The 11,268-nt window shown below is 41.8% G+C and overlaps 2 protein-coding genes across 2 annotated transcripts; one reads left to right on the top strand and one right to left on the bottom strand.

Moving 5' to 3' along the window:
• Nucleotides 1-238: 238 nt before the first annotated feature.
• Nucleotides 239-2,881, bottom strand: rps28 (ribosomal protein S28). The gene is made up of 4 exons (XM_056293644.1): nt 2,813-2,881; nt 2,445-2,492; nt 1,942-2,064; nt 239-364 (listed from the first exon to the last, which is right to left on the bottom strand). The coding sequence occupies exons 1-3, from the start codon at nt 2,849-2,851 to the stop codon at nt 1,942-1,944; spliced, it is 210 nt and encodes a 69-aa protein (XP_056149619.1). The 5' UTR covers nt 2,852-2,881; the 3' UTR covers nt 239-364.
• A 1,927-nt stretch (nt 2,882-4,808) lies between these two features.
• On the top strand, nt 4,809-9,496 carry si:rp71-39b20.4 (potassium voltage-gated channel subfamily V member 2). Its single transcript, XM_056293846.1, has 4 exons — nt 4,809-5,356; nt 5,524-6,157; nt 6,387-6,512; nt 9,179-9,496. Exons 1-4 carry the CDS (start codon nt 4,809-4,811, stop codon nt 9,494-9,496), a joined length of 1,626 nt encoding a protein of 541 aa, XP_056149821.1.
• Nucleotides 9,497-11,268: the final 1,772 nt, after the last annotated feature.

Raw genomic sequence — 11,268 nt, 5'->3', positions numbered from 1 at the left:
GCCAGACTCATAGGTTTTGGGAAACTGTGGACCAATTAAGAACTGCAAGAATTATTAGTCGTATTATATAGATTATCTTCCTTGTTCTTCAGTGGAAAATGATGTAAAAATACTGAGATTCAGCTGTACTGCACACCTACAGTCCCAAGATAGAACACCAATTCTACCTGAAGTAATGTTAATCCAGTCAGTCATTGACATTATCAGTTAAAAAAAGAAAAAGCAGTATAGGACTCAGTACTTTGAACTCAACAAAATTTATTTTAACATTTTATCCACAAGTGAGATGTACACCATTGCAGGAGAACAGATGGCATGTTTGCTCCACAAGCGTTGGATTGGCACCTCTCAGCTTCACCGGGCACTACAAGGAAAGGATAAGTCAAAATCACATTTCAATTGAACACATGTACCAAAACAGTTTGGGTAGAGGTATAGTTAGCTATTTATTGAGATATAATTTTCTTAAGCGTAAATTATGTTTTCGTGTACTAAAATTGTGTATGTGATGTGTCCAATGAATGTGGGGCCAATATGTGAAATCTGGTTGTGTAGTGTTTGAATGAAAAGCCCACACACCCTCTTGGCCTTCACTGACAATTGGAGACTACTATGCTTAAGTTGTGTCGTTCTATCCAAATAAACAAGGCTATAAAGTATGTCAGAAAAATGGGTCTTTTCCATGGCATATTTATAAACTGTTCTCACGAAAGTAGCCAAACGGGGACAGAACAAGGGTCTATTCAGCAAAAACACCAGTAACGTGTCTAAAGCCATCTACATTCACTAGCCATATATTCCTAAAATCTGAGTTAACACATGACATTAGTACTCAAAAACCAATATACCACCATTTCATTCTTTATACAATTATGGTAAATTCAATTAATTGGCATCAGATTCTTAATTAGCTAAGTCAATTTACTCAAGCACCTATTAGATCTAATAATAACTGTACATCTCAGTACAAATTTTGACCAGACCAGAGATGCACCAATACCGATGTTATCAGATGTCAGGCTGATACCAGGCTAAAATATTGGTGTCAGATTTTACCCAAGATTATAATCCTATACCAAAAGCCAAATGTATCATGTTATAAACAGATGCAAAATGGTGTGATTTACTGCATTTTTGGCACAAAGAAGCCTGTATTTCGTCAGTGGTGAAAAAAAAAAAAGAATCTATTTTTGCCTATTGAGCCCAAACTAATGGTCTACATCTGCACTGTTCAAAAGTACCGGATTGCGTCGGTGCTCATATCAGCCCAAACTGTGAGATTTGTGCTCAAAATCAGCACTGACAATGAAAGGGTGATATAGGTGCACCCCTATCGTAGAGTACTGGTGGTGCTGGATTTGATGGACACTTAACAGCAAAAATACTTTTATTTCGAATCATATACGAGACCAATACTAAGTGATACTACAAAAATCAGGTACACTTTTGTTAGTGCTGTTCTATTCTTACTGTATCCTCTGCTTCATGTCCACAGTGTTAGTAAGCATGACATTACATATCTAAAACTGCAGAACCAGCTTTTATTAATATACTGTAGACATCCAAATGAGTTGAATCAAGTGCAACTGGACTTGGTATATATCCGTGAAGACGTTTCGCCTCTCATCCAAGAGGATTCCTCAGTTCGTGCTTTTCTGACTAGACCAAGCTAGTCTGGGCTAGCTTGGTCTAGTCAGAAAGCTTGGTCTAGTCAGAAAGGCACGAACTGAGGAAGCCTCTTGGATGAGAGGCGAAACGTCTTCACGGATATATACCAAGTCCAGTTGCACTTGATTCAACTCCTTTGGATAACCATGACCTGGATGAATGAGAACATTCACAGACACACTGTAGACATATTGGTTTTGCCAAATGTACTCCATTACAATGCAGACTATCTTTACAAAGCACTACAAGATTCGGCAGGTTTCTTCCTCTCACCTATCGCAGCCTCCTGGCTTCTCTCTCAGACTCCAACAGCGTCAGCACATCTCCCTCTCTGACGGGGCCCTTTACGTTCCTAATGATGGAGCGGTTGCTGTCATCCATGAACTCAACGCGGACCTGCGTGAAAACAGGACACAGGAACACGAGAAATTATGATTTCAGACGAATGGAGTTAAACACGTCGAGCTTTGGGTGAATGATGGGCGACATTTGCCCGTGAGTTTGTTAAATCATCAGTGTTGTAACAATTGACAAACAAAACTAGACCAGAATACATGCAAAGGGACTGGTAGTTAACAGTCTCACTTATAATTGATATTTCCAACGCCATTATGTGATAACTGAACCCCAAATAACAACACCAGTGTTATGCTTGTAGCATTTTACTACACACATCGAATATGTTGGAGTTGAGCCATAAAATAACGGCAAGTTTCAGTGTTAAGCTCTGATGATAACGTCCAACAAAAGCAGCGATATTAGCCGTGTTAGCATACCTGTGTACACTGTCCCTGGGAACCAGTTCTTCCGAGCACCTTGGTGACCTGAAATCAAATTTTAGAGCAATTTTAGACATTACAGAAGGGCAGACATCAAATCCTACAGGAGAAATATTTTTCCAAGACTCAAAATTCACTAAAAGGCCTTTTTTCTTCTCGCTAACTACAACATGTCGCTGTGCACGACTGTGGCATGCTCGGGCCTCCGTGATGGGAGCATCATCGCCCAAGACACATTCACTAATACTAATACTAAAGTTACGTCTGTTTTGTAAGAAAGTGGTACCGTATGCAAACCTAAATATTAATGTTTGTGTCCAGATACTCGGATGGCATTATTTTCACCGATTTCTATATTTTCTTACTCTGGCAAGCTTGATCGGCTGCACGCGGCTGGCGTCCATGTTGTCAGTTCAGACCGGAAAGGAAGTCACGTGGTGCACGGAGGAAGTATATCGCGATCGAAATCCTTCTGTAATAGATTATTTCCTGTTTATTACATTCAAGAACCGATTATAATCATGCTATTAGATGAAATCCAACTTAAAATAAATATTTTAATTCAAAATTATTTGTTTAGACTTGCAGTTCCTTTTCCGGTAACTCGGAAAATACCATTCATAGACGCCGGGAATGTGGGCTGAACCATTACACACATAACTTATTTTGAATGTAGATTATATAAGATCCCTGAAATGGAATGACTAAAGAGTTGCTTTAACATACATTTTATTTCTATGAAAATGATCATACTTGCAATGAATGGTCATACTCATTATCATCATCATCATCATCATCATCATCATCATCATCATCAGTTCCATAACCTATGGCGGTCGTAGGAGCACAGCTGATGACTCAACAGGTTGGGTCATCATTGTGTTTCAGTAGGGGGAGTACCTGGTGCCTCCCGTCTCCTCTCCAGGTATGGATGGCCGTTGGTTCACAGAGAACTCATCCGCCCTTTGACAGGTTTTGTCTTTAGTCCTGCTGGGTGTCCACACACCCTCCTCACAACAACAACCCAAGGGTTGAAGGAGGAGGGGGGGGGGTGCCGATTTAGTCGCCGACGACCTAACGGTTGCAGTCTAACGTTGTACCCAGGACGACATGGTAATGATGACATTTTCTCACAGTTGCACACAGTAATTTCGTCGTGTAGCAAAATTAACCTTTTTTACAACTGTGCGAGTGCATCAGTAAAATCAATCAGATTCAATTGCTGCTATAGAATTTTCTCTGTAATCCATCATTTTGAGGACTTGTAGAACAAGCTTGTCATCTTAACCCTTATCTCCTTTGAAAACATCGACCTGTTTCTGTGCTGTTCAAATTGTCTCATCGAGCACACCAAATTCAGATTTGATTAAAAATGCTACATCAGCATATCTTGATGCAACAAAGAAATGCAATTCACCTTCATCCTTCCCATACCTTCTGGCATTTATATTTTATATAACAGGCTATCGAGATGATCACCCAGGACACTCCTTCCAATTTCTAGAACAAATCTTTCTCAGTGTTCCCAAAAAAACCACCGTAGGCCCTGGCATTTTCCCTAAAAGTTGATTTTACACAGCATTGTGTGTGTGTGTGTGTGTGTGTGTGTGTGTGTGTGTGTGTGTGTGTGTGTGTGTGTGTGTGTGTGTGTGTGTAATGAGAGCATTGACAAAAACACTGGTGCATAGGTAATAGAGATAATAGGATCTTAAACACTATACCAGAATTAAAAAAAGAAGACTGAACAAATATCAAATATGTATAAAACCACCAAAGTGTACACTTCAGGTCTATTAACCTTTCTTGTTACTATCTGTTACTATCTCTACCTGCATGCAATAAATGTCCTCTGAAGTAGAAAAATAAAAACGGTATACTAACAGATGACTAACTGGTGTACCTGTTTTCATTAGGACTGCTTGTACATAAGCGTATAATAGTCTTGTCTGCAATGGAAGACTGCCATAACTCCGCTCTCTCTGCCTTTCCTCTCTCAGAACTCAAAGCTCTAAATTACAACACTAATCCTCGTGGACAGTATTTTTAACTTGCGTTCAGACAGAAAGAACAGCAATAGGATTAGAGAATCAGTCGGGAGGACGAATCCCCGACTCATGCTGTTGATCTTCTTGCACACTGAGAGGCATATACTGTAGCTCTTTCCTGCTATCTTATTTTCATTTTTTTCCTCCACTGAGGACAGATTTTGAAAAAGGAGAAAATCCCAACTGAAGGGAATGCTGTTACCCATGTAGAGCTTTTATCTTTTAATCGCCGACTGGACCTGAACTTGGGGAAAAAGAGCCTCGCTGGTGAGATAATTGGGATTTTGAAAGTCACCTCTCCTAAGGAGTTGTTGGGATGGAAGCTACAAAACCCAAGATAAAAGTGCTGAAAAAGCGGCGCTCCAGTCTTTTTGCCAGCGTCAAACGAGATGTAAGCTTTTCTAATAGCACTGAAGAGCAGGAGAGTGAATTTCCCTTCGCACAGGACAGCTCTGTTAAAGCATGGACGTCCATGGACAATCTGGACCAGGCGGCTGTCTCCGAAAAGCGCATAGAGGAAGTTGAAAGGGGAAACAAGGAATCACTAAACCAAAGGCATTCAAATATTGTCAACCTTAATGTAGGAGGCAAAGTTTTTCATATCCCCAAGCATTTGGTTCTTCGATATCCTAAGACGAGGATTGGGATCCTCGCCCTCTGCACAGATCCGGTCAAGCGGCTCACGCTCTGTGATGACTACAATGTTAAGAACAATGAGTTTTTTTTCGACAAGGACCCTATGTTCTTCCACTACATCTTCCACTTCTACTGTAGCAATGTCATGTGGGTGATGGAGAGCCTCTGCCCCATCAATTTTGAAGAAGAGATGGAATTCTGGGGCCTTAAAATGAAGGACACCCCAAGGTGTGCTTAGACTTTGTCCATAGATATGCCTTTGTCTGCATGGTTTTGTGTTTATTGTATTTTCCGTGTGAAGGCTATGTGCATGTTTGCGTGTATGCTCCACAGGGTGGTGTATGGGGGAAATTATTCGTGTGAAGAGTCACAATAAAATATCTGCTTCTTCCTAGGTGCTGCCGCATTCTGTTTGAGGAGAAGGTGGATGATATCAAAGACCAACTGAAGGTTAACCAGGAGCTGATTAATGAGATTAAGCCACACCAGGATGAGGAGGGCTACAAGTCCATGTTCCTTGGACGATACCGGAAGTCCCTCTGGGACTTAATGGAGAACCCCTACTCATCACTGTCAGCTAAAGCCTTTGCTGTGTTTTCAAGCCTCTTTGTCCTCATCTCCATTGTGGCCATGACCCTGAATACAGTAAATGAGCTCAGGGTGTACAAGCTCTATGGCAAAACATACATGGAGTGGGTGGAGATCTTCTCCATCCTGTTCTTTACCATGGAGTACTTCCTGCGCTTACTCACCACTGCCAACATCAAACACTTTGTGAAGAGTGCCCTCAACTTTGTTGACCTGGTGGCCGTTATGCCTTATTTCCTCCAGATCATTTTTGAATTGTTTTATGTTGATGCTGGAGACCTCAATGCTAAAGAAGACCTGAAAACCATGACTAGGGTTAGCAAAGTAAGTAAGGTGCTCAAGGTAGTCAAGCTGATGCGCATCTTCCGTATCCTCAAGTTGGCTCGACACTCCACTGGCATGAGGGCATTCGGTTTCACTATCCGTCAGTGCTCTGAGCAGGTATGGTGCATACAGGATCTTGACGTCGATTGAATATCCAAATCACAATTTCAAATTCTGAAGTTATACAGTAGGAATAATGGAGAAAACACACACACACACACATTGCAAGCATCCAGTTCAGTTCAAGCATTGAGGTTTTTGGCAAGTATCTGGGTTGGCAGTCCACTGATTTGCTTGTTCATGCAGCCCCGACTGTGAAGGTTGTCACTCTCTCTCTCCTCCCCAGGTGTGCTGCCTGTTTCTGTTCATTGCCATGGGCATCTTCACCTTCTCTGCACTGATGCACTCGGTGGAGGTGTATGAGCCCGGCACACCATTCAGCAGCATCCCAGATGCATGGTGGTGGGCTGCGGTGAGTAGTCTCTAGATCACTTCCAACTACCAGTAATCTATGCAGGTTTCCAAGAGAGGTTTTTTTTTTAACCTTACAAAAGCTGCAGGAAAACCATCATGCTCAAGTCTTACACCTTTTACTGTTACCCCTTTAAAAAAAGTATGTATATGGCAAATCACAAGGGCTGTCTGAAACTCTATTAACAAAGAAAGACAATAAGACCATACATCTAAGTATCACATAATGTACTTCCTTCTATCATTTTTCATTTTTACCTTCTTCTCCTTCTCCTCCTCCTCCTTCTTCTTCTTCTTCTTCTTCTTCTTCTTCTTCTTCTTCTTCTTCTTCTTCTTCTTCTTCTTCTTCTTCTTCTTCTTCTTCTTCTTCTTCTTCTTCTTTTTCTTCTTCTTCTTCTTTTTCTTCTTCTTCTCCTTCTTCTTCTTCTTCTTCTTCTTCTTCTTCTTCTTCTTCTTCTTCTTCCAATGTGCTTGATGTTTATTATTAGCATTTGATTGCCATTATTCCATTAATATTATCTTTAATTTACTATGAAATTGCAAAGCTTTAGTGTCTTGCAAATGGAATAAATTGTAAGTTTGGCAAATAAGTTTGATTCATTTAGCATTGCATGTAAACAAGATTAGGAGTAGTTTTACTGCAGCTTCAGGTTTTCCAATAACCGTTCACAGCTAAACCTCGTATGCTTAGCTGAGCCAAGAAATAAACAAGGCATATTTCCTCCTGATTTGTTGCATGGTATAATGGGATATAATCCTGGGGTATCACTTGTTTTGTTTGATCCTCCTGACACAGGGTGTTAGGCTACAGTGTATTAAGTCATCATCAGCACGGTTTTCTTTTTTTTCTCTCCCCCTGCTGTCTGATTTAGGGACATTTGGTTTTATCTGTCTGGTAGCAGCTGTTATCTTACACGTGTCTAATCCTGTCTAATCGCTGCAATGCATTTAGTTTCTGGCCGGGTATAGAGGTTGGAGTCAAGAGATGGGAAAGTCCCAGTGTGTTCCTTAATTCAAATGATCCAGTTCGTTCTCAGGGGTGTTCAAGTCTACCTCCTACAGCGCAGCCGATTAGTCAGTATAAATGAAACCAATGTCAGAGAGATGTCAATATAAAGAAATAGCTTAAGTGATTAAACTGTCAGTAAGAGCTCATAAAGGGGATATTGTATGTGTTTGGTCGTGCATGTGTGTGTGTGTGTATGTGCATGTGTGTGCATGTGCATGTGTGTGTATCTGTCCACAGCTAACTACTAGACCTATCAGCATACTATATTTTGTGCACTGTTATGAGTGTATGATGAAGAACCTCTTGATGAGAGGTTGGTGGCGGTGATTCAAAACCTTTGTTCTCGCTATTGCCGCTCCCTCTCTTCACTCACTCTCTAGCTCGCTCGACCAATGCTACTCTCCGTCGCTGCCTGATGTGAGTCAACCGTGCGCATGCGCAAATTCAGTCAGCTCCAGGTAGCGACAGTGTCAAAGTAACATTGTGTATCCGGGTATGAATGTTGAAAGTAAATGAGAAATCGATCATGTTTCACAAACTAGCAAATCATTCACCGCTGATCTCAGCACAGGAGAACTGGAGGAACACCGGATGAGTCAAAAATCATTCACCTTATTCATCTCGCTGCCACATGGAAGTGCCATGGTCTCCGATGTTAAAACTCTGCTATAAAAGTACAATTTCAAGAGTAGGATTAATCATAGTCACAGCAGGAAAGCATCTCAGTAGCTACAATAAAACATTCCCCACGGCTGAGCTATGTTTTCTTACAGTTGTTTTATGAATGGAAGTAAATCAGCAGAGCAGCCAATCGCCTTCATTCATTATATATCATGAAAAGGGCGAAGGTTAAACATGAGTCTTTTAATAGGGGGCTTTGAAATTATATCTGTTATGCCTGTTATGCCCTGCTTTGTTTTGATGTTATGCTGTCTGATACAGTGCTGCTTGTTTTGTTTTTTACTGTTTTCTGTAAGGTGTCCTTGAGTGCGCTAAAAGGCGCCCACAAATAAATCATTATTATTATTATTATTTCATATTGGGAAGAGGCTGCGCATCCACAGACTGACAGGCAAAAAGTTTTTATTAGGTAGATTTTTTTTAGCTTGAGCACTATATATTAACTTTTTTCTCTCTCCATATTTCCCATGCAATCGATTTAGGTGCTATGCAAAACTTATAATGTCTGGAAAACACTGGTTTTTCTGTGTGTGTGTGTGTGTGTGTGTGTGTGTGTGTGTGTGTGTGTGTGTGTGTGTGTGTGTGCATGTTTCCCTTCTCCTGGTAGGTGGGAAAAAAGGGAGTTATTTGTCACCAAATACGTATGCCTGGGGGAGACCTGCACCCTACTGAGCACACTCCTCTAGTTGTGGTTGTAAATGGGATGGCTTTGCTCTCATTACAACGAATAATGACATCCATACCCTTTACTTTCATGTAAATCTAAGGAAAACCTACTGTTTTTAGTGATAGTTTTTATCTATACCTCTTTGTTAAACGTTTGACCTTAAGATCTAGTATTCACTGTCTTTGTCCAAGAAAGGTGGCTAATTGGCTGCCATCACCCCCTGTAGACACTCATTGGAATAACTTCATAGGGTATATGTCGTAAGTGTAATATCTATGGAATGATAATGCACAATATCCTTTCTTTACAGGTGAGCATCTCCACTGTAGGCTACGGAGACGTGGTCCCCATCTCTTATCTTGGCCGCTGCGTGGCCTTCGGCTGCATCTCCTTTGGCATCATCCTCAACGGTATGCCCATCTCCATCCTGTTTAACAAGTTCTCCGACTATTACGCCAAGCTGAAGGAACAGGAGTACACCCAGGCAAATATCGAGCGTACCTTCCAGCTCAAGAAACGCCTTCGACGCAAGTTTGACGGCTGTTTTGCGCCCCAGCCCGAGGAGTCTGATGAGGAGACGCACCACCGCCCCGGTGGGAGACAAATCCGCCCGGAGACTTCAGATTGAGAGCTGCTGTCCAGGGTGTACCCTTGCTAACCTTACATGGCCTCTATACCCAAGGGACTAGAAAGTTAAAGGCCCCATCTGCCTCAAACTACTCTTGAGCTTATTGGATGGTGGGGGTGGGGGTGGGGGGAGTCGACGATCTAAGAGGAGAAATAAGGCAGGGGGAAGTGGAGATAAGCTCTAAGCTTCAGCTTTAAGCGCCATTTGCACGCTATGGGTGACAACTGCTCTGTTAAATGGACAGGAATTGATTCTCTTCCTTGACCGCGTGTTTATATATCTGTGTCTAAACTTAGAACATGACTGCAACTAATTCTGTATGGGCAGAACTGAGTGTTTGATACATCAGATGTTCAAACTGAACAATCGTTAACACAGAGCAATGTTACATCACTTCAATGGCGGTGGGAGCCTGGTGATCATCTGCTTCGTTGAAAGTGCTATTAATGAACTCTCTGGGCTTCTCTTGCTTACGTCAGCAGTTTTACAGTCGCCTTTTCTGATTCGCTCAGGGCGTTCTGCACAGCGTTTCGTTCAACCGTTCCAAGTTGTCAAGGTTTAACAGTCCACCGACAGATGGCGCTTTAACTTACAAAAAAGAGGGTGTACTTGTGTAATGAAACCCACCCAAGGTTTGTACCTCGGCATCACACATATGAAACGTATTTGGAGACACATGTCATTATGAAGACCATGCTCGCAGTTCTCAATATGCTATTACTGTCAAACCACCATGTTTTTGTAGGGAAGACGATAACGGAGTTAGTTTAGTTCTGGCTGTGAAGTGTGACTTAAATACAAATGATGGAACAAAGTTTTCCTGTAAAGTGTTGAGGATGTGTCTGGTAGTGACAGAGGCCTCCAGTTTGTGCTTACATTTTTTTTTCTGACAATGTGTCACTCGAAGTCACCTGAGGGTCAGAGAAAAGGGATTTTAACAAGAAGCCACCTTTGAGGTGTCCTTGTGCAAATGTAGCCTCTACAGCCCTCTGAGCACAGCGGTATACTGGGACGCAGTGGGATATGATTATAGAAAGTTGAATCAGTTCTTCTGGACACAACATTTATTGAGAGACACATTTCATCTCTCATCTAAGTGATCTCTTCTGTCTAAACTGTCTGCAGGTGTCCCCACCCTTATAAACGATAGTGGCATAACGACAGAAAACAATGACCGGTTTCATATGCAAATTGTCGTGACCTTTAACTAGAGTTTCAACGGCCATGTGCACTGTTCACAGAGGCTGGGGAATGGTTGCAATCACAGCATTGTAAGATGGTTGCACTTTTAGCCCCTGCCCCTTGGTTCAGGGATCGTCGTTCCTTCGTCACATGAAAATGAAAGCCACTTTATTCGGCATTGTGTTCTTACAACGAATTGTATACTATTGGGCAGCTGCAGCGCCCGGAAAAAGTGGCCACTGGCCTGTAGATGGGTGTAGACTGCGGAGTCCTGGCCTGATGTGTTAGCTTTCCTGTGTCGTGGTCAAAGAGGCCATCCATGTGAAGAGGGAACGACCACCCCTGAACCGAGGGGGGCTAAGAGTATATCTGTCTCCATCTTACAATGCTGTGATTGCAAACATTCCCCAATTCTCTGAATAGTACATATGGCCATTGTAACTCTGGTTAATGGTCACAGCAATTTGCATATGAAACTGATCATTGTTTTCGGTCGTTATTGTATTGTAGGTTGCAGTATTACGAGGAGGCAAGATATACGTTTACTGGTTTAATAGAGAACGACTGGTACATGGGAATACTACAATCAG

The sequence above is a fragment of the Lampris incognitus genome, chromosome 14 (assembly GCF_029633865.1).
Source record: "Lampris incognitus isolate fLamInc1 chromosome 14, fLamInc1.hap2, whole genome shotgun sequence".
Taxonomy (NCBI): domain Eukaryota; kingdom Metazoa; phylum Chordata; class Actinopteri; order Lampriformes; family Lampridae; genus Lampris; species Lampris incognitus.
This window is presented reverse-complemented; position numbering and strand designations above follow the sequence as displayed.